The sequence below is a fragment of the Strongylocentrotus purpuratus genome, unplaced genomic scaffold (genome assembly GCF_000002235.5).
Source record: "Strongylocentrotus purpuratus isolate Spur 01 unplaced genomic scaffold, Spur_5.0 spur5_scaffold_2, whole genome shotgun sequence".
NCBI classification, from domain to species: Eukaryota; Metazoa; Echinodermata; class Echinoidea; order Camarodonta; family Strongylocentrotidae; genus Strongylocentrotus; species Strongylocentrotus purpuratus.
In genome coordinates, this window is record NW_022145605.1 from 25,825,654 (window position 1) to 25,850,204 (window position 24,551).

Here is a 24,551-nt window from a genome sequence, read left to right on the forward strand (position 1 = left end):
GGCAGTCTGGTTGCTTACTTACAAGCATTTATGCTTTCTTAGCAGTCAGGTAAGAAAGAAATAACCATCACAACCATCGCAACCAATGTATTTTAATTCCTGCCTTTATCTTGCATGATAATTTCATTGGTTCCATAATTATAATACCGCCAAATCATATTTTTGTTCTATTTAGTAAGTCTGTAATAGCCTTGTAGGACCTATATTTTGTTTTGATTAATTTTATTCTAAAAACTCAAATTCCTTTCCGTTCATAACATTGTTTATACAAAACTGCAACATACATGTACTTTTTTATCATTTGATAAACAAAAATAAATACAACATAATTCATTGTTCATAATTTCACAATGTATAGGACTAAAATATATCACAATCACATGATAGGAAAATACAACCGCACTACACAATTATTTCATCACAAAAACTAAAACAAGCATTGCATTTTTTTTCTTCAGGATAAGACCGAGGAGTTTTAAGAGCTGGAGACCCAACTGGCAACAAATTATTCCAAGCAGCTGCCGTTTTCTATAGTTGCACAATAGAATCTACTGGTGTTCCGCAGTACCTTTGATGTCCGAGGTTCGAAGCCGCTAATATCATTGGAAAGCTTGGGTGGTGATTTTTTTTTTCACAAAGAAATGTCCTTAATATTTCACTTTTTATTTGAACTAATGAGGGAAAAATCGAACAGATGATAGAATATGAATACAAGAGCCTAATTGTGTCAAGAAATTTGCTTACATTGTATGAGAGCAGCTTTAATAGTAACATTTTGCAGACCTAAAAACTGCAATTTGACACTTTTCCGATTACTTCCGGCTCACGAAAATAAAAAGTGAATTTGTTCATGAACCACCGTTCTTTATGATGTTATATGTCAGATTTGTGCCCACACATGCCCCGTCGAGTAACTTTGATTAATATTTCAGCAATTTTGCTCCATTTCCTTTCGCTTGCCTCCTGTAAAGGTAAGCACTATGTAGGCCTACTGCTCGTATTATCAGACGAATGGTAGCGAAAAGCAATTATCATTACTAAAGCATATTTCACTTTGAAAGTGGCCCGTTAGTTTGCAGCTAGGTAGGATTTGTTTGTGTACGTATCTGCAAGGAAGATCCAAATATTAAAGCACATGCCTGAAATCCTTCCTCCTGGTGGAATCGAAAATGGTACAAAGGGAATGATCTGGATAGGACTCCATCACTTAAAACCCCTTGATAAGACTGAATTCTTTTTTATAAACTAATTTTTTCCACACATTGTTATACGGAATTAAGGTTATGAGTTTTTCTTTTATCAAAACACAATTTATCCTCAAAACCCTCTCCTTTCTTTCCTCCTCTCTATTAAAATCCTTGGAATTATCCCCTTCCCACTCCCCTTCCCCCTCCCCCTCCCCTCCCCTCCCATATTGCAGGCATAACATTTCTAAAAATCTGTTTTGAACTTTGAAGAATTGATACTATTTTCTGAATATTGTATATTCAAAATTATTGATTCTTATATAAATAGTTTATCCGAATTCAAATTTTGCATGATTTAACTGAAAAAAATTACTCTTTATAAGTGCATCCACACAAAAACATATTACTGTCAATATAACTTGGATGCTTATGTGAGGAAATAATATTCTAAGGGGGGGGGGGAATGGGAAATTTATATTATCAATACAAAGGAAACAATAATAGTGCATAGTGAGGCAATGACGTCATAGACTCATCAGTGAGTTGCCAATTTGTCTTGTGATTTTCAAAGTCATTAAAAATTCATAACACTCTTATTACTTATCGGATTTTGCTCAAACTTTTTTGATTGGTTTGTCTGATTTTTCTGCTTCTAGTTAAATTATTTTTGAGGTGGACTTGGCCTTTGAGTTGTTGACTTCGTTCCACCTCTACCTCTATATAGCTTTCAGAACCGATCGTATACTCAAGTTAGGGGTCAAGTAAAGTTACTGCCGCGGCTTAATAAGTAATTCTAGAAAAAAAAATGTTTAAGTGTGTAGTATACCTTTACAATTTTTACCGTGATTACTCCATGAATAATGATTCTTAAAGTTTACGTTCACAAGAGTAGGGCTATGCGTCATAACAAAAATCGCTGTTAATGGAACATGATTGTGATATATTTTAAACGAAGTCCTATAATATTTATTTAAGGAATGCCAAGATTTTCATCAGTTAATGGCTCTGAGCGTCAGTTCCTTCTTGGGAGGTGGCGAGTTTCCTTTTTATCTTTTATTTAAAAAGGTGAATTAAGACGCCTATTGGAAACACAATAGTAAACATGCTCGTACAAAAATGAGAATAATAGTAGCGACTTTATACATAGCACTTTTTCATTAGGCCTAAAACAAAGAAAATGTTGTATTATTGACCTTTAGGGGCCAAAACGTGGGTCGGTCGGTCGGAAAGGTTTTTTCTTTTTTACTTTTTTTTTCTTCCTCTTTGTGCATATTTCTCATTTTTGAATGCTTAAAAAAAAATTCTCTAAAAAGAAGTTTAAAAAATAAAATAATTTAAAAGCCGACATATATTTCAAGATTTTTGGGTCGGTCGCTAAGGGCAATGCACCATTTTTTTTCGTTAGGCCTTACCTGACCTGGTTAATAGTATATTTGTAAAGCGCTTAGAGACATTTGTATTAAGCGCTATATACAAATTAAATATTAATATTATTATTATTGATTCAATTACTTTTCTGCACATTAAAGTGCACATTCTTCACTCCTTCAGCTCCAACTTCAATTACGTTTACATCCTATACCAGGTTCCCATTTAACACCTGCATGGTGGAGAGAAACAATGTATATAAATGCCTTGCCCAAGGACATAAGTGACGTGCCGGGGCCCAAACCCACACCTTTTGTTTTTCGAGTGTTTCCATGCTAATCCAATTACAATTAGTGATTCCAGTGCTTAAACCACTTCACTAATAGTAAAATGAGTGGATTTATTTCCCCAATTCTAAAATAAAGTCCTTTCGATTAGAAATCGTTTCGTAGTCGAGTGGTTGACTTGGAATGCCAAGGTCGTCGTTTCTAATCCTGGCTCGTCATTTATTTCAGGGATTTTAGTTACTTACGCAGGTGCCTAGTAGGATGCGTACGTAGTTAAAGATACTTTGTCCCTTTTACGGCCAACATCAAATTCTGTAGAACATTGCAGGAATCATTAATATTATAATGTTAGCAACGCCCTAGTATTCAAATTATGCAGGGAAATCCGTTTACTTTCTAGAATTCACTGTCAGACATTATTGAGTGCCTGACCGACTTCTTTTTTTCTTTGGTAATAAAATACATAAAATGAGCTGTAACAGGTACATGCAGCATTTGTCTACATAAATAACCCACTTCTTGCTATGTCCCAAAATTAAATTGATTGAATCTTTGCGCCGCACAAAACATACGACTATTTACATAAGTGATCGCAATTACTTATCACTTATGTCGATTCGACAACCATCGTGGTCATTTTCCCACAAAAAGACATTTTCCACCCCTTTTGTTTCGAAAGAAGTGATTATATTGGAATTTAACCTTTTAATTCGTTTGGCCTGCAAATGGGACATATACCTTAAATGTGCAGAATAGTAATCATATCCAGCAGCGTGGCGTCATTATAAGCTTACACTCTTAAAACTGAAATGTTGAATCACCATTTAAAAGGGCCGAGGAGTGACAACTCTTTCAAAATGGTAGATTAACACTTTGAACATGCTGGATCCAACACTATAAAGGTTGGATCCAGCATGTTCAAAGTGTCAATCTACCATTTTGAAAGAGTTGTCACTCCTCGGCCCTTTTAAATGGTGATTCAACATTTCAGTTTTAAGAGTGTATAAGCGCTGTATAAACGCGGAATATTATTATCATTATTATTATTATTATTATCATAATTTTTATTTGTTGTTAGCTCTTTGACCGATTATGTTTTCTTACATTACCGTGCTTCCCCCCCCCCCCCCCCAAAAAAAAAAAGAACATACACTTTTGAAATGGCTGCCGAATAAAAAATATATGATTCTGGGGAAAAACTTTTATATGTATGGAAAGCTCATAAACTCAATTTTCATATGACACCAACAGTCCGAAAATAATTCATGCTTGGGTGAGCACTGCTCACTTTTGTAAAGGGTATGAAAATTAGGTTGCGCAGGAATTAGCCTTCCAATATGTGAGAGGTAAATCCTTTGGAGCTTACAAACTTGAGGGTGATATGATACATTCATGATTTGCTGAGTGAAATTCATCTTATAAACCAAACTTTTATGCTTGAGGGAACAGGAATTGCATTTTTTAATGTAGCATTGTAACATTCCCTGGTAGACTCAGTAGTGTGCTCATCGGAGACAGGATGAGGTGATGGTACATGTTGTAATTTCCATGTTTTCCATACATTTGAAACTTTTCCTACAGAATCATATATTTTTTATTCGGCAGCCATTTCAAAAGTGTATAGTTTTGGGGGACGCACGGTATAGGCCTATGATTGATATTATTCGTAATTGATACAGCAAGGCCACGTCTTATGAAGAATTGCGGTTGACTCAAATCAATCGCGAGTCTTCCGATCAAGGCAAGTTTGCAGTTATGTACATAATTGCGATTGAATTAATAAGTTGCGATTCATATCAACTCTTTGTAAAACGGGGCCATGTGCGTGTTAGTAGTTTTAGTCCCATCAACCGCCATGTGTGAACGCTCACCTTCCATCCATGGCTTGTGGTAGACGAACCATATTGCATGAATGAGAAAAGTAAATCGATTCATTTCAAATCAATCTAACACGAAACCATTTGGCATTCAATATTGCGTGCTGGTAGGTGATGCATGTATCAGTGCTGGTATCAGTGTATGGTATGATACTTGGAGGAACCGGATCTGCAGGCTTATGATGTATTGACTGTCGTTATTGTTTACACTCGGACAGATACTGTTTCGATTTTTTTAATCAAACGAGAAGATATCTCGACCATTCTAATAATCTGGTCCTCAGTCGAATTGAGCTAGAGAAAGAAGACACTGTTGATTCTTTGTATCAAACGAGAGGATATCTCGACCATCCTAATAATCTGGTCCTCAGTCGAATTGAGCTGGAGAAAGAGGATTGTAGTAAGAGGGGATAAAAATGGAAGCACAATCACGGACTTGCTGGTCACTGAAATGCTCTGATTTTGGTTTTCAACCAGATACTTCACCAACAATCAACGTGCCACAGGTAAGATTGGGTCATTCTTATTTCATTTATTGCTAATTTAAATGCTAATTTTATTGGAGGAGCTCGCGCCTTTGAATGTTTTTTGAAACAGATATATGGCGCTATACAAATGCTGTTCATCATCATCATCATCATCATTGCAGCGTATCATCGCAACAGTCTTATAACAAAATCAAATTTGCGAAAGATATTCATGTAGGTATTTATCAATAGACATACGATACAGAAGAGTTCATACTTATTGTTGCAAACGTATATTCTTACTGCGTCTTTCAAATGGACTTGAATAAAAAGAAAGGTTGAAGTTCATCATCTGTTTCTTTACGAACAAATTCTAAAATTAATCATAATGATAATTACAGTAATGAATTAGTTCACAATGGTGGATACAATAGAACCGAAGTGAGAAAACGTGTTTGTCAAAAATGACTTACATGTTATACACTTATCTGATTAAATTGAACAATTACAATCTGTGTTCACATGTTTACCAGATATGAAAGCAGCAGACTGCTCAATCCAGATGCTGAATTTACTGCTTTTCATTCATGCCTACTCTTGTATAATCGATACAAATGAATAGAATATCAGCTGTTATTTCCATTTATCTGATGATACAATAAATCTATTTTGAGCTTGAGTTCGAGTGCATGTAGCTTTAATCAGAATAAGCTAGGCCTATAACATGATAACTACTTGAATTTTGAGGCAATACGAACTTTTATTTAGCAGTATATGAGTTGTCAATAGGGATTTAAATATTATTCCTAGGTTGGTTTGTTTGTTTTATTTATTCACCATGCAAAATAATTGTTTGCAGATAATAAAATTCAGTGGGTTACAATATATATTAATACATAGTAGGAACAAAGCATATACAAAAAATGTTTGATGCGCAACGTCCCTAAGACGTGAGATGGTTAAAAAGGTACAAATTATTCAAAATAAGGCACAAATGATTCAAAATAAGGTTAAAAAAAGAAAGATTCAAAATAAGGTACAAATGATTCAAAATAAGGTACAAATGATTCAAAATAAGGTACAAGAATTATTGATTGCTTGGGTCCGAGGACTTATGGTATAGTTGTAATTAATGAACCAAGAGCGTAGCCAAGACTTTTTAAGGGGGGGGGTGTTTTTTTGCCCAATTCGTGAGAAAATATTTAGCGGCGAAATAGAGAAGCGCAAGATATGGATCATACTTGAGATGCCGTTTACATAACACAGCTGGGATTGTAAATATGAAAACTAAGATGAATCAAATTCCGAGTTATGTGAGTAGCGGTTGCATGAAATACATATTTAAATTCTAACATATGCCAGGAATCAACATGAAATAAATATATCAATTGTAAGTATAGATGTTCGTAGTATCTGGCCATCTGACTATTGCTATTTAAAATTTACACCGTTAATAAACTATGTTCACACACAAATCTTACAATCCCAAGAAAGTTTAAAACTACATGTACACATTCTTTAGGACCAAAAGAATATTTTCTATTTTACCAGACACAATTCTAAAAGTCGATTATTATGTTTGGGGAATTAATAAACTTCAACTTGAATCTATCCTAATGCCCATACACTCACAATCTTCGTGGAAATGTCCCACGGTACTGTTATATAAATTGAACAAAGGAAAAAAAACCTTGTCTGACGACCCTCTCATCATTCATCATGACAAGGGACTTTCTTGATAAATACGCTCCTCACACAGATGTTATTGCTGTTAAGGGGAGTCTCATAAAACAGGCGTTGGGGTAATTTGTCATGATCGTTCATTCCTTTTGTCATCTGGTGACAAATACGCATGTAGACATATGTCAAGTTGAAAAGCAGAATACTTTGCTAAACAGACGTTAATAAGGACGGAGATGTATTGCCCACATTGGCTTTCTTCATTTTACCGAGAAAGAACATCATTTGGCTTTCCTTTGTATCTATTCTAGTATTTTTCTTGACTAAATATTAATCAGTGATTTTACTATTTTTATTCATCAGGGTCTAGCTACAAAGCAGATTTTGAAACATTTCTGTACACATAAACTATGCAATAATAATTATAGATTCAAGGTAATAAACATTGTCATTGACGAATTAAAAGATGAAATTTAACAGCAAAATTTGAACCATCTATAATATAAATACTAATAAAAATAATAATAATAATAATAATTACGATAATAATTTTCTCATGACGGATGAGAAGGACAATCTTTGTACGCTGTTTTCATGTGATATTTCTTTCATAATTAAACTATAGGATCACAGGATTGCAATGTAAAAACGATAACCTTTTACAGTAATAAATGTATGTCGAGCAAGTAATGCAAGTAATTAAAAGTAAAATAAATAAAACATGTTCCATTTTAAGTCTTTAAAAATACTTTGTTAACATATCTCAGTTATATCTGAAACTGAAAGATGTTTTACATCAGCGATAATATAACATTGTATACACATATATATAAATACATTAACAAAGGAAGAAAGAAAGATTATTGGGCCCATGTTTATTGAACTCGGTCTTAATCAAAATAGAAGCGAAAGTGGGAAACCGTTTTTTTATCATGGTTGAATAAAAATTTGTATTTAACCCCTTGAGCAGGGCTCAAATTAATTTTTTGTCCACGGGGGCTCTTCCCCCCCCCCCAAAAAAAGTGCCCCCGTAAGCCTTCTCACGGGGGCTCTTTTAGTACTGACGGGGGCTCTTTTTTATACAAATATCCCTTGAATTGGTACCTATGATACTCCTCAATTATTTGCTATTTCATCATTATCATTTCAATCAGCATTTTCCCTCTTACAAATTTACAAGCTACATAGCTGTTACTGGCCTGTGTATATAATATAAACGCATACAACACTGATCTTTATGATGTCTTTAACGTGACATATCTTCTTCTCCCCTTGCAAACGAGAAAGAAAACAAGGTCATTAAAAGGGATTAAGCGACAAATAATGATTGTGATTCAAATTGATGCGAATATTTGTTTGAATAAGCACTGCTATTCACCCGAATCTTCTTTGTAAAAACAACTTTTACAAATCTCAGCCATGCTTACTGAGTTGAGACGTTCCATTCAATGTAAAATACTCATTAAAGAATACACTTCTCCTAATCTGAAAGTGATCTTACAACACAGTGGCAGATTTGCATGGCTGAGATTTGTAAAAGTCGTTTTTACAAAGAAGATTCTGGTGAAAAGCATTGCTTATTTAAAAAAAATCCTTGCATCAATTTGAATCACAATGATTATTTGTCGCATGATCCTTTTATTAAATAACCTTGTTTTCTTTTTTGTTTGCAGGTGGAGAAGAAGCTATGTCACGTTAAGAAATCATAAAGATCAGTTGTATTATGCGTATATACATTTATGATACCAGAACAAATGTTGATTATCAGAATGTCATTTTGGAATACCTCTATACAAATACCACATTGTCTTTAGCCCGTATCAGTATTAGTATGATCCAATATAAAGCTATTATTCTTTATTTAATTCAGTATAATGCTTTTCCTCAAAAATAGTTTTGCTATTTTTTTAGGGTTGAGACGCTAAGAAATGCATTGGAAAATGATGGTGGTTCTCTCTCTCTTTATTGTAATCATGCATTATCAACTACATATAACGCAGCAACCAAAAACTTGGGTTATCTAAGATAGGTGAAAGTAAGAGTTAAAAAGAAAGTCATGCTAAAACGGCCATTCACTCCCCCCCCCCCCTGAAAAAAATAAAATAGAGTAGTCCTCCACTCCCCCCCCCCCCCCCGTAGATCTGCCCATGTTACCATATCATTCCACGAGATATTGGTCTTCCTCTTCTTCTTAATAGGGACTTTTAGATTTGCGTGGACGTGCACTGGCAGTCACATTTGACGTCCTTTTAAGCACTGGCACTGCCTTAAAAGGAGGTCACACGTTGCAGTCCACGTTCTCATCGTGCAAATCTAAAAGTCCCTAATATTGATTTACTGGTCGAGGTTCATTATTTGCTGGTCATTTGAAATCACCAGATTTCAGCGGGTTAACGCTTTCACAACGAAAAACTTCTCCATGACCATGTTTCTGCCCTTGCGCGATCGCCTCCAGCTCCAGCAGACATGGCGCGGTAGCGTGCACACATACCGCTACTAACGGCGCAGAGTAGGCCTATAACCACTGCTGACGGCGGCACTGCACTGCGAGCTGAATCGGTAATAATAGGCCTATACTCATAAAACGAGAAATCTTGCACGCTAATCTAAGTTCCATTTCATTGGTTTAAGGTTTGAAAATTAAAACTCAATATTGTGTTAAAGTTATAACAGAAAAGATAATCTTTATTTTAAATTCCACGGGGGCGATTTTTAATTTTGCAATCGCCCCCGTGAGCAACCTGACGGGGGCGATTATGTAGCTTACGGGGGCGAATCGCCCACCGCCCCCGTGTATTTTGAGCGCTGCCCTTGAGTCTTTCAAAATATCAACTCAAGGGCAATTACCCTATCGTATTGCTGAATCTTAAAGAAATCGAGTTCGGATTACATAACGTAATGATCACACATTCCAAAACGTGATGAACAAGCGATTGAAAAATAAGTAGCCTTTGCCTGATTTTTCTTCGTGAATATGATTTGTTGTGTATTCCGAAATGTGTTACAGATGTTCTAAATATTTAACACTATATCGGTATATCAGGAAATAATTTTCTATATGAAATGCAACTATCACAGTAAAAAAGAAATAAATAATAATAATATTGAATTCAATGTGACCTCTCCCCTCCCCCCCCCCCCCCCTCCCCTCCACACACACATACACAGACACAATTTCCTTATGGCAAATGCGCCTCCCCTGTCGGTATAAAGGGAAGTAGAATCGATGAAGAAGGAAAGAAAAAGGGAAAGGAGAAGGGAGAAGTAGAAAATAGAATGGAATAGGAAAATTACATTGTGGTTTTTCAGCCTCATGGTCCGCCTCTTGTGATGCAATGCCTGGATGCCTCTGCCTCAGTAGGTTGTGCATTGTCACTGCCACCTCCACCATACCCTTCACAGTGTTAGGGCTTCTGCTCTAGAGTCCCGAGGAGACACCTGAATCTATTGGCCAGGATCCCAAAGGTATTTTCCACCACTCTCCTCCCCCTTGAGAGTCTGTAGAAAATCCTCTCCTCTCTGGCCGTCCCTCTTCTGCCATAATGGCTTCATGAGGTAGTTCCTTAGTGGAAGGAGTCATTCCCATCCTAAGAAGGACATTTCTTGGAGGTCATCATGGCTTGCAGTCAGAGGGACAGGGTGGGGGAGTCCTAGAGCTTTCTCTACAAGGCCGTTGAACAGCTCAGAGTCGCCAAATACCTGAGCATCTGACATGACATTGTGTCCTTTTCCACCAAGCTCGATCCACACAAACTTGTAATCTGCATCTACCAGAGTGAGGAGTGGTATCGAAAAGAAGCCCTTGTAATAGTAGTACAGGCTGCCAGTGTGGGGTGGCTTCTTGATAGCAATGTGTTCGCCGTACAGGGCCCCAATGGCGTGGTAGATGTTCCATCTCTGCTCAAACTAGTTAGCTACGGCTGTCCAGGCTTCAGGGGTCATAGGCAGGCTTAAAAACCTAATCTTTGTACACTTGCACAATTGCCTAACATACTTCTGAAACCATCTCTGAGATGCTGGACACTCCACACCTGAAGGCACACACAATGGACCGACTGTTGTCTCCAGTGTCACTGCCAGTTTTAGTCTTGGTGAGAGGGGTTGCCTAAAACTGGTGCGTTCTCTCTCGGTTGCTGGCGCAAGCTGCAAGCCTCCATCGAAGAGCTGTGGTGTTAACCCTGTGTAGTTTTGGAACGCTACTGAATCTTTCAGCCTCAATTGGGTGTCTAGGAGGCTGGAGAACTGTCCAGAATGTTGCCTCCTCTCCTCTGTGAGCCATGGTCGCACCCAGAACTGCCTGTTCTGCAGCTCTCCTGGCCCTTTGTGGTTGGGGCTTTGGCTGGTCTGGCTGATGATCGTCTTCTATCTCTCTGGCGATAATTTAAGCATACAGTAATACTGCAAATGGCATGTCATCATCCTCAGCTACTACCATCATCAATGGTTATGAGTTGTAGTGGTCACATTGTAGGAGTTCAAGAAACATGAACTTCGTGGTCAGTCGGCCTGTGTAATGTATCCGTCGGGGTCCAATCGTAGTTCAATTCGTGATCACTCTGGACCCTTATCGTGGAAGACATCGCGACCACAATCGTATCATGTCGCAACAGAGCGCATCAGTTCGTGATGACCGTATTCGGAAGGTATCCGAACGTATCTGCGCGACCCGATCGTCCCAAATTGGGGACCCCGATCGTGATGATCGTGTCACATCGAGACCCAATCGTAGACTCAATCTGGACAATCATACCGGAACGTATTATGATCGTATCTGAACGGGAGACCAGATCGTGTCCCCTGAAATTGACCAATCGTGACAATACCGCATCCAAGCGCATCAAATCGTATCAGAACGTTTCGACTCGCATCAAGATTCAAGATTAGTTTATTGTCTTCGGACATTCGAAGGTGCATATACATGTACATAAATAAATATATAAATACAAACAAAATGTTACATTTTAACATAACATTTAACAATCATCACAATTTTAAGTAGGTTGTATTAAAAGAATAAGATTATAGCATAAGAGAAACAGATGCCTATATTTTTTTTTTACTTTGATGATCGCTGAGTCCCATTTATACCGCATTGCGATTCAAACGTTTCGTCTCAAAATGCAGTAAAATCAGATCCATGCGGTTCTATTATTTTGTATTCTAGTTGGGTTTTTTTATTCAATTGCAGGTAGGTGCACATACAAGTATTATTCAGTTTAGATGATATTCGGTTACAAGTGAGCATATTGCAATTAAAGTGCCCGAGAATAATAACATTCGAAGTCGAGAGTAAAGGTTTTTTCAAGTTGAAGTTCTGCTTTAGAAAGAAGTCAGTGGAAAAATTAAGAGGTCAATAAACAGTAATAATTTATTGAAAATTTAAATGTTTAAATCTTACTTCATACTATAATATCCCAGGTCCTTATGTTCTAAATAATTCCTGCGAGTTTAAATCGAATTTGGGTTAATATAGCAAACAACACTACCATCTAACAGTGGAGGATTCAGGGATGGCAATCGGGTGCACCCCTGCCCCCCCCCCCCCCCCCTCCTTGACGGCAGTAAAAGGGGGAGAAAAAGCGACGGAAGAGGGGAAAAGAGCAAATAAGGTAGAAGAGAAGAAGAGAGAGAGATTTAAACAAAAACTGGGTAACGGGTCGGCAACGTATTGAATGGGATGGAAACCCGACTCCACCACAAGCCAGGCGTAATGCGTACATAAATGTATAAATCAGTGGCAGATTGGGGTGGGGGATCAGCTGAGGACCCCTCTTTGGCAGCCTACAAATAAAAGGAAAGAAAGAAAGCGACGGAAGAAAGAGGAGAAACGGGAAAATACGGAAGGTAAAAGAGGAAAAGATAGATGGAGAGAGGTAAAGGAGAGTGTGTGAGGGGGAGAGAGAGAGAGAGAGAGAGAGAGAGAAAAGGAAACGGAGGGGGGGGGGAAGAACATGAACATTAAATATAAACGTACAGATTACATTACCGATGAGTTGGAACAACATGTGAATGTGAAGACTGCCTACGAACAAAGAGCAATAGCTGGGAAGAACAGTTCTGTGACATTATTTTTAAGACAGAAAGATAAAAGATTTCTCCCGAAATTAAATGATAAGTGATGTGTGAATATCGAGAGATAATTACAATTTCTGTCGCTCATGACGCCCATGTTGAAAGCTCTAAATTGTTGAAAACTCAAGGGCGTCCTGGGTCTTTAACTTTTTATTTACAGAAATGTTAGCATAATAAGGCGATAGCAGCGTTATCCAACCGGGATACCGCGAGAGAAATTTATTTAATATCTACCTTGGATTCATTTTGAAATAAACGTCAATTGCGTGAAAACAAAATATTAGAAAGTGCTAGGTATTTTGATGAAGAAATAACTTTTTAAAAGAAATAAGTGTCTTTTTTCTTCGCCCGTAACATTTACAAACATTAACATTTACAAACTAAAGATTTCAGGTAGTGACGTGCTTTAATTCCTCTATTTATTGGGCAACGAGGTGCTTGAATATCTTTTAGACAGCGAGGTGCCGAATATTATCACATTCGGGCAGCAAGATGCCCAAATAAGGAGGCCCGGTAGCTCAGTTGGTAGAGCAGTGGTCTCGTAATCCGGTGACCTGGGTTCGATGCGCTAGTGCCCTTTAGTAAGGCATTAATCCTCATTACCAGGTCCCTCGGAGAGGACCTAAAGCCGTCGGCCGTCTGGTTGCTTACTTACAAGCATTTATGCTTTCTTAGCAGTCTGATGAATAAAAAAAAAAGGATTTTGCGAGCTCCTCTCCAATTTTTTTTTTTATTAATCGGAATTTGCTTAATCTTTGACTGTCCTTTTCCTCCCATTTATTTTCTTCAATCAAAACCACTTGATATCAGGGTGGGCTTCCCCTTTAAAAAAATATGCCATGACTGTAAAAAGGATGAAAAACATTGGGCTAGAGCACTCTATATTTCGGCTCTACACTGCCCTTACTATTCAAAAATGTAACATCTCTATATAGGTCGGTCGCTACGCTCTCTCGCATTGTATACGTTAACTTTAGAGTTATAACAGATCTGTTAATTGCATTGGCCTCTTCATATAAAAAAAAGGTCGTTCCCCGATATTGGAGAGTCACAATAGATACTGTAATGATGCTTTACGCTGATGTTTAAGAGAAGATATAGGTAAGGGATAAATATTAAGCTCAGGTCTGTGATAAAAACTATTTGAAATGCCCTGTTCCAAACTACATAACGTTAATTTTTACCCATTTTTTTGCTACCTCGCCATATAAGATACAACTGATGATTTAAAGTATACCGAAGCCGTTGTTAAAATGCAACAAAAACTAAATAAAATGTGCCCGACTGAAAGACAAAAATCAACATCTCCGATTTCGTTTAAGATGTTCATATCTTATGATAATTTTTGCAAGATCAACCAAGGCCGGACCGAAGTTGTAACATATGGTGTGCGGTGGGCTTTATATACAATTCGAATTTTAACGTGGTCGTAATAATCAATGTGTAACTGTAGAGGGGGAGCGTAAATTACGGTGCAACATACATGTTTGCAAATCGAGGTGTCACACTCACATCCCCACTCCAAGTGTTCTAGCGACATCCATGGTTATCTACAGGGTTGTTGGTTTCCATGCTAAAGATAAATGCACTCTTATCGTTGGCAGAAAGAGAGGAAAATTAGGTGCCTATTTAAGTTTAATTTTAATTACAAAAATCTTAAGGCTTTTACAACGTTTACATGGTCAGTTATCTGGAATTTCAATTTTTTTTTCTTGATACTTTTGAATGTGAAATTGTCTATACAATTTAATCAGAAATTACAGTTATAATACTTCCACAATATTAATACATTCTTTTCATTGTGTTGTTTCAAACAGTGCGGCGTCAACGTTGTTCTCTACTTTATCTATCGCTCGATCGTCTTCCTCTATTTCATGACGTATATGATCTTTGATCTGGTGACAACAATTAATGGCTTTGATGGGGTTCGAACCTTTATCTTTCTAACTACCTGGGTGTACCTGATATTCAACCTCTATGTCTTGGTTGCGTTCATCAATACATTAGTAGATGTGTATTTGTTCTTCAAAAACAGAGGTGATTTAGTAGAAGGTAAGATTAATGCTTTTCATGTTTTCAACTTTCAAAATTAAATACCCCATTCGAAGAATCTTTCAGAATGCAATCCTGTTTTGGTTTGATTCGATTATATTTTATTGGATATATTTGAATGTTTATTTTATATGTTCATATACACGTACATTATCATATACTAAACCATGTTTGACATGTATGGTCATAATGAAAAGGCATCAAACCATATTTTACTTCAGTAACGACTGGGCGACCTATTGTAAACAACCAAAACCAATTTTTACCATCATGAAGATGTTAAAAAGCAATAATACATAACACAAGAGAGTGAAAAATGAAACCCACAAAACTGGCAGAGAAGTGACAGAAGAGGGAAGTGAAGTCAGGCAGAGGAGGGGCTGAAAAATTGGAAAAGATTTCGGGGAAGAGGAATAGAGACAGAAGTAGATTTGATGGATAGTTTGAATGGCTTGCATGGGAAGAGGGATTCACAGCCAGGGTTATTGCCGAAGAAGGACAGAGACAAAGGAAATAGGTAGAAAACAAATCGATCGCCAAAGTCAAAAGACACAGCACAGAGAGTATGAGAGAGAGGGGAGAGAGAGACAGAAGGGCGAGGGGTAAGAGAGAGATAAATATATAGATGTATAGACAGAGAACGGTTTGGTAAGTGGGTATATAGGTTTATATCATTATTTAATGTATGAATCATGATACATTCAATCGAAAAAAATCCATAAAGATATAGATGAAGGGGTAAAAACGTGATACAAAATAATTATTCACTCTCATCCTCAGCATTATCTTTTATACATATCTCTCTATCTCTCGCTTTATCTCCTTTTCTCCCTTTCTCTCCCTCTGTCTTTATCTATCTCGTACTTTTCTTGGATCTCCTATGCTGTCTGCACTATTATCCTCCCTACCTCTCTTCTTTATTTTCCTCCAGCCATATTATGATGATTGTGGAATAGATTTAAGCAACTGTTATATTTTAAGCGAATGTTATTAATATGTATATATATATATATGTGTACACTGATTTATTTAGAAAATTAATTCACTGTGTGATATGTCTTAATACGATTTATGTTTGTATACATATTTATGTTTTTACAGTGTACAAAATTCTGCAATTCAGCCATCTGGCTGCAAATGAATTTTCAATAAAACCAGTACCATTACAATTATTATTATTAAGTCGATTTAGTTAGACTTTAACGATTCCCAATTATTCGCAAAAAAAGGCGGGTGTTTCCTTGCTACTGTAATTTTTATAATTTTCATATTTTTGTTTGGAGGAGATCAAGTTGAAACAATTTGAAAAGTATTTAAGGGGCTTGAACATAACTGGAATACTGATGACACTCAACTTTGTGTAAAAAGTATAATATGTATATGGTTTGGAGGGATAGAGTAACTATAGAGTGGGTATTTTTACCAAAAAAAACATTCTCAAAATGTTTTGAAATGTGTTATACTGATGACACGAACGACAATGTAGAGCTACATGTATATGGTTTAGAGGTATAGAGTCAATATACAGTGCGTCCCAGAAAAAACGAAACCGAGAATTATCGATGTTTTATCTGACTTAATCACAATTATAACTAATAAATGTCACCGCCAGCCAAATGACTTTTTGGTACCCTCTCTTCAAATTGTTTTTAATCCCCCATGCGTGAAATATACATCATATGAGTTGCATCAAAAGAAAGAGGAGGATCTCAGCTTCACAAATATGTGTCAGTTATTAATTATAATTTTGATTAATTCATGATAAAATATCGTTAATTCTCGGTTTCGTTTTTTCAGTGTACTCAACTTTGTGTTAAAAGTGTAGCTCCTAATTAAAAAGTAATAACCAATATGACTTTGTAATGTGTTTTTACGATGGAGAGTAACTTGTTTTCTGTCCAAACAATTCTGCTATACAGGTGACCGAGCACCAGGATAATTTAAAAAGTGTTGTCAAAATCGCCTTGTACCAAATTTGAGCTGATGGAACGAATGTGGGTATCCGGCCATTGTGCATGATCTTCTTTCGTCTTAAACCCTTGTAAAAGTTAAATTATGCCTTATGCCCAGTGTGCTTTATTGTTTAAAATGATACAGTGTATATAGGCTTTCACAGAACCTTGTTTCGATCCACAGGATAACCTTTAATTATATTGAACATCCTACTACTAACTTCTTGTATCACGATATCTCAGTCTCCTCTGCTCATTTGTCCATTGTGCCATTTCAAATACATAATGAGCATTATGTGTTATTTCGAATAGCGAGTGAAAACTCAAAGGTTACTTGACCCACATGCAAGAGAAAACACATATGATGATAAGTATCACAGAAATTAACAGTAGACTTTCATAAGAAAGATAACATCCTAAATAAACTGTATCCATTTTTTATCACTGAATGAGAAGGGTTACCTTATACAAGTGATGCGAATGAAGTCAACATTGTCATCATATATATCGAAGAGAAAATCATAAATGTTGCTTGTAACAAGCATTTCCTTGAGTTTAAGTTGATATTAACACATTTTCTTTTCAACTGTCTAATAGTCAATGTAAATAGGTGAGCAATTGTTTTGGAGTGATATAACACACACACACACACACATAATAATAGGGGCTTTTCGTTTGTGTGGACGAGGACGTCGTTCACGTCCTCTAACGATGCGAATTGGCGTCAGACACTCGTCCTGTTCACTACCTTATAACCCTTTTCGTTTTAAGTCGACACCCGTTCTCTACACGATGACGTAATGGGCCCCGCACGCGCTTATTCAATTTCTCCTTCTTCTTATTTTGTTCTTCGTTTATTATTCTATTATACTCTTTCTATTTTCCTTATGTTATTCTTTGTTTTTCTATCTTTCATCTTCTCTTCTATCTTTCCATTGTCTATTCTTTATCATTTTCTGTTTCTGTCTTTCCTAATGTTATTGTGGTTTTTATCATTCTATCATTTTTCTTTCTATCTTTCCTCATATTATTCTTTGTTTTTATCATTCTATCATTTTCTGTTTCTGTCTTTCCTTATGTTATTCTTTGTTTCTTCCTTCTATCACCTTTTCTTATGTTATTCTTTGTTTTTTTAATCATTCTATCACTTTCTCTTTCTGTTTTTTACTTTCTGATTTACGCTGCGATGTAGCAAGATGACGCCATTCTGACGACGGGTCATTAGTTGTCTGACGAACCTCAAATCATCGATGAACGGGTTCGCAAATGTGGCCTGACGACGCCAGACGACCCGACGCATGCGCAGATCGCCGAAATGACGTCACATATTTGACGTCGACTATGTCGACGTGACAAACGAAAAACCCCTAATGGCATTTTACCCACATTCATTGCTTCAGCCCAAACTTGGTACAAGAGGACTTTAACAATACATCTTTAAAAGCCTGCTGCCCAAGCATCCGGAGCAGCGCAATTATGAATATGAAATCATTAGACAGGGGATTAGTTCATACCCTTCGTCATGAAATATGATTCAAGGTCACATAGGTCATACGTTTTTAATAAGAACCTACAAAAGTTTAGTACACTTTATTTTGATACGCACTGTATAGGAAGGCTGTCATTCGTGTTAAAGGTAATACAAAGTTTTGGTATGGGGTCATGAATTTGGTTTAAATGAACATATTGGAAGCATATGCGATCCTACAATATTAAATGATCGTTGTCGCAGTTGAAATCGAGTCTAAAGTTATGAAATTGTAAATAATTCACTGTTATGTTGTATAGCTCCCTCTCAAGGTCAATATATTAATTAAGTTATACAACGATGTTTCTTGACTAAAATCGACCGATTAGCTATTCCCGTTTTGGAAATTATATATCACATCTACTTATTCTGAGATGTTCATGGTCGCAGCTACCATTGTACGGCAGTAGGCGCTAATTGAAATTTATCAAAATTTACCGGGAGCACCGGTAAATTTTTATATTAAATATTTCTCGAAAGCAGAAGTGTTTCAGGGGCTAATTTTTCTAGTGCTTAATACCCCACAAAAGTTCACTAATATAGCACATCGACACGGTTTTGATTCTGGTTCCTCACAGTTACGAGGCCATTGCTTTGTCACTGAACCATAACTGTACGCAGCGGGGGCTAGGGTATAGGGGGCAGTTTCCATAAATAAATTTAAAAAAAGAAAATGCAATAAATTTTCAATAAAAAAATCCTCTGGACGGCCATGCATTATGGCTCAAGGCATGGGCACACAGAGGATTTTTTAGTGCCCTTTTGTGGGGCATTAATCCTCATTACTGTTATTTTATGACTTAAGGGCGTAGGTCCCCTAGTTGATAAGCATAGTAGCATACACATGCTTTAGCAGTCACGCAAAACACACATTGGCAAATTATTATTCAATAAAATCTGACAATGTATTCTATTATCTAGATCTATTATTTTTAAATTATTTTTTAAATAATTCCATAAATTGGGGTAAAACTAAAATATTCCAACTCTATGAGCGACAGTGTATGTCCCTTTTACAGCCAACATCAAATTATGTAGAACTTTGCAGGAATTATTAATATGTCATGTATGTCCTATCTGTGAAATTTAAACGTTAGCAGTGTCCTAATATTCAAAATATGCAAGGAAACCCGTTTACTTGCTAGACTTTACTGACAGACACTATTGAGTGACTGACTGTTATTTTTTCTTCTTCTTTGGTAATAACATACATAAAATGAGGTGTGAAGGGTACATGAGCATTTGTCTACATCAATAACTCAATTCTTGTAATGGCCAAAATTAAACCGATTGAATCTTTGCGCAGCATAAGACGTACGACCATTTGGTACAATGGTCTGAAAATCAGACTATTACTTACTGGCTCTATAGCTTTTAAGTCGATTTGACAACTAATAGTCATTATTTTCCCACTTAAAGACATTTTCAAGCCCCCCCCCCCCTTCTTTTTTTGTTGGGGGGGGGGGGGTTCTAAATAAGTATTATCTTCCAAATGCCGTTGGAATTTAACCTTTTCATTTTTTGGCCGGCAAATGGGACAGGGTACCTTTAAGGCAGCTTGGGAAATGAGCAATTTTTAATATACATGACTGTTGATATAAATAATATTCTCTTTGTTTGCATATTGTGTTACGATCTTCAAGGATTTGTGTAGACATTTCTGTATCAGATATCAATCAAATAAAAATGCTGGTACATGTACAAACATACAACAATGGGAATAAATGAATACAATAATGAGTTGTATGGATTCCTCCTCCTGTTTCTTTAAGTGTATACGTGCAAAAAAAATGTTGCTATATGCGAAATGACAACATTAAAACGTATTGTGATTTGTTTTAACTTCATATACGTTATTGTGTAGCACCTATTGTTTAGAACTTATCCAAGAGTTTACTGCTTAACTTGTTCTCACATTTTGAAACATGTACACAAATATTCTAAGTTTTCATTTATCATGATGTAAAGATTTCTTTACTGCATGTAGAGTTCATCTGCGCACTACATGAAAAAATTGCCTTGAATTAAATATATATCACGCGTTAGTGTTCTGTATATTCCAAATAACGGATATCTTGCCTTTCCGGGCAAAGCAGAGTTATGCAAAATAATCAACCTAAGTTTGTCCTCTCTTTTGTAAAACACTGTTTTAATAAGAAGAAAAAGAAAGGAAAAGAAAGAAGAAATAAAGAAGAAGCAGTGGAAGAAGAAGAAGAAGCAGAAGAAGCAGAAGAAGAGGAAGTAGAACGTAACCCTTCCCTTGTTCATAGACGCAGGTTATGTCTAGTGGAAAACACTCCGTCCCTTGGATAGGACGTTAAATGGAGGCCCCGTGTAGAGAAGAGTCACTACCTTTGCACGTTAAGAACCCACTGCACTATTCGTATAAGAGTAGGGGGCAACCCCGGTGTTGTGGTCCACCTGCACACACCCCCAGTATAGTACGATAATACTCTGTAAAGAGGTCTGTATTCAAAAGGAAGAAGAAGAAGAAGAATAGGAGGAGAAGTGGAGGAGAAGAAGAATTATCGGCCGTAAGCGAAATTATGATAGAAGTGAGAAGTAATAAGCCCCTGCCTCTCCAGAGAACAGACACTCTAACTCTCGATCTCTTCCTAATTATGTATTTCTCTATAATGTCTGTCTGACTCTCTGTCTGTCATTTTACTATCTCTCTCTCCCCCTGTCCTTACAGGGTAGTTTGTTGTGTGTACATTGTGTGTGTGGCTGGGTGACGGGGGATATTTGCCCTTTTTTCTCGATCGTAATCTATTAATTGAACATGTATTGAGTTATTGGAATTATGTTATTATGATGAAAAGGAATTATATTTTTGAAGAATCATTGTATCGTTTTCATGTTGAATGAAATCAAGATTAAAAATTACGGAAAAACAATAATCTTTATCTGGACACACACACCCATTTTCCCCAAAATTAGCCCGATACATTATAGTACTTGATGAGGACAAGTCACACATAAGAATGAGGAGTAGACGTGATAATAGAAACTAGTAGAGGGGACATACAAATTAAAACAGTTAGCTAGGTAGGGACGATATCTTAAAATGTTCACTGTCTTTGGTCTGAAATGACTTTAAAATCCAACTGGAATTTGATAGGGTGCTAGATTTTGAATATTGGTACTCACAAATTCATTTGGAAAGCTAAATCTTTATGGTGTCATTTTGTTTCTAATTGATAGTCATTATTTCAATGATTCTTTCTTTTTCCTCATGCAGTTACACCAACTCGTCTCAAGTTCCAGTGGTTTATATTCAACCTGGTCCTGAATGGTTCTATAGTGATAACCTTCGCCTTCTGGATCCTCTACTACACCACACCTTCCATCCAGATACTCTTCGCTAACATGGTGAGGAATATTAATCTTCATCTCTTACCAGCTATCTTCGCTCTAGTAGACCTCCTCACAACATCTGTTCCTATCCGCTTTGTTCATGCTATATACCCGATCTGCCTTGGTTTGGTTTACGTCTTGTTCGCTGTGCTCTACTGGAAGGCAGGCGGTACCAACCCATGGGGTCTACCTTTCATCTATCCTTCACTTGATTTTGGCGATGATCCTAGCCAGGCTTGGATCTTTGTCGTTGAAGTGATAGGAGCTTCCATAGTGTGCCAAGCAGCAGTCAAAGGGCTATATCTTCTTCGGGAATGGACAACACATCAAGTCAATCCATCTTATACAGCTTTAGATGGAACCAACACAGAAAATGGTGCAACCACGGGATCTCATATGGAGCTTTCTGATAGGTAACATGTTATATAACCATGATCAGTGGTAATCTTGCCGATCGACAGAAGAATCAGGCGAGAATTGTAAAAAGTTATATTGGTATGTGGTATAAATATAGTTGTTCATCTTTGATTTCGGTTGTGTGGCCCTCATCTAGTCGTAGCAGTATTTCAATCCGAAGCATCAACTTGACTTCACATCCTATCGTAAGATTCTGGATTCTGCGTGATCCTACCCCAATTACATGGTCAGGACCGACAATTATAGATCAACTCGCAGTGTCAATATTCACTTTGTCGAGAACCGAATCACCCCCGAACCGTCCTCGGAGAGAACTCAGCCGACTTCTGTCAAGCCCCTGACAACTTTCGGGATAATTAAACAACAACAAAAATCATTAAAAGATTAACGACAAACAGATAACAGTAAAACCAAAATTACATCATCCCGGATTTTTTTTTTTTGGGGGGGGGGGATTTGTTATGTTCATCCAATAGTCTGTAATTATACGCTAGTTTATGTCAAATAATGTTATTTCCTTACTACAATAAAAGACCGAAATTATTTAACAATTATAATTGTGTTCATAAGTTTATATCATTTATATTACATCTGATTTAGTCATCATTGTATACGACATGTATTTCTGTTAATTCATGCATAATTAAATCTTAAGATTAATCATGTAATTTATTATATAATTGATTGTTGTAAAGCGCATAGAGAGCTTATTATTATGCGCTATATAAAAATGACTTTATTATTATTATTATTATTACGCCAATCTTTTTTATTTAGGGTTGATTTGACGAATATTAAAGAAAGTCGGGTTATTATGCACACGATTACAACGTGAATTTAAATACTTGTGTTAAGTTTATTCTTCTTGATTTCGATTCTTTGTGGATTAATTGCAATTTAAACTTTGTAGGACCTTTCTCTCTATTGCATTAATGCAATATTCTTCCTTTATCATGAGTTCTTGATTATTCTCTTTGCTGATACTAATCATATTGAAGAAACTGATTTTGATACAGAAGCCTAGCTATCAGATTATTTGTCACCAATAGACCGGTTTTCTAACATATTCAAAATGTATATTCAAAATTTGATACAAATGTTGTTCTTGACAACCCGAAAAGGTTGCCAGATGCTTGCCCGACAAAGCATCAACTAATTTATGCAGACTGGACTACCAGTTTTGTAGTTCATTCATGAATAACAGGTTAATGGAATAACTCGTTACTAGGAAGGAAACATCCATAAATGTGAATATGTTAGTAAACCGGTATATTAATGCAGACCTTCTTGCCTATTGAAATATAGAGAAACGTCAGCGTCAAATAAAGTAGGATCCAAATGGTAATGCATCAATGGGCTATTTTCGTAATGTAACCAAATGTAATGCGTTGACATACCTAGCAACATCTAATATATGCAGTAAACATTCTGCATATTGAAATACTATTATTCTTATCAGGTGAATGAATTAATTAGTATTGAGGTACTTCACAAAGACTTATATTTTAAATTTGGTTACATAACGAAAATGGCCTATTCACTCTAGTCTAGAGACATATACAGTGCATATTTAAAAACAACCTATACCTAAATTTGGTAACTTATGATTAAAAGGCCATAATCTATGTGACCTTGAAATCTATTTCATTGTAAAGAGTCATTTGTTTTCTCTCGGATGGTTCGCTATTCATAATTTTCTGCAAGGGATGACTGAGCACCCAAGTTTTGGCCGAAGCACCAAATGTGGGTCAGGCCATAAATTATGTATGTATTAAACACCTTTCTTAAATTACCTTATTGGCGTTGTAAGAGGATATCTACCCCGTTTCGGCACTTGTGTACGAGACATCAATGGTATAAATTTACAATGATTAGTAGCAAAATGATATATAAATATAAACCTGCCCAGAAACCTGATGCATCTTGCGGACCTTCCTTTGAAACAGCAACGGCTTGAGTGGGTGACTCCAACAAGACACAGACATGAACAAAGAGCTAGAGTGATGACAAAGAGCGACTTCAACTTGAAAAGTGTGTTGATAGTAACCGAGAGATTTTTCTTAATTTACCTCGAAAGTAAAGGTTTTATGAGGGAATTTCTGCAATCACTTTGATGAGAAGATGAATGCGTGGTGATTTCGACTGTCCAAGGGGCGGGTTGGCTTCGGTATTTATACAATTTAAGCCCCTCCCACTCTTTACCAAATTTGGTGACAAGGAGGGGCCCGAGCTAGTTCGACAGAACCTTTTGTGTATTAAGCCGAGTTTTTGTGTATTATGACGATTTTTAAATTCAAAGTCTCTAGA

At 36.5% G+C, this 24,551-nt stretch overlaps 1 protein-coding gene across 1 annotated transcript; it reads left to right on the top strand.

Moving 5' to 3' along the window:
• The first annotated feature begins 4,758 nt into the window (after positions 1–4,758).
• LOC753022 (protein rolling stone) lies at positions 4,759–23,884 on the top strand. The gene is made up of 3 exons (XM_030992081.1): positions 4,759–5,225; positions 14,756–14,990; positions 21,712–23,884. The coding sequence occupies exons 1-3, from the start codon at positions 5,136–5,138 to the stop codon at positions 22,242–22,244; spliced, it is 858 nt and encodes a 285-aa protein (XP_030847941.1). The 5' UTR covers positions 4,759–5,135; the 3' UTR covers positions 22,245–23,884.
• Positions 23,885–24,551: the final 667 nt, after the last annotated feature.

Coding starts and splice junctions, on each gene's coding strand:
- LOC753022 (XM_030992081.1), top strand. CDS start 5,136: ATGGAAGCACAATCACGGACTTGCTGGTCACTGAAATGCTCTGATTTT. Junction 5,226..14,755: donor CAACAATCAACGTGCCACAG/GTAAGATTGGGT, acceptor TGTTTCAAACAG/TGCGGCGTCAACGTTGTTCT. Junction 14,991..21,711: donor CAGAGGTGATTTAGTAGAAG/GTAAGATTAATG, acceptor TTCCTCATGCAG/TTACACCAACTCGTCTCAAG.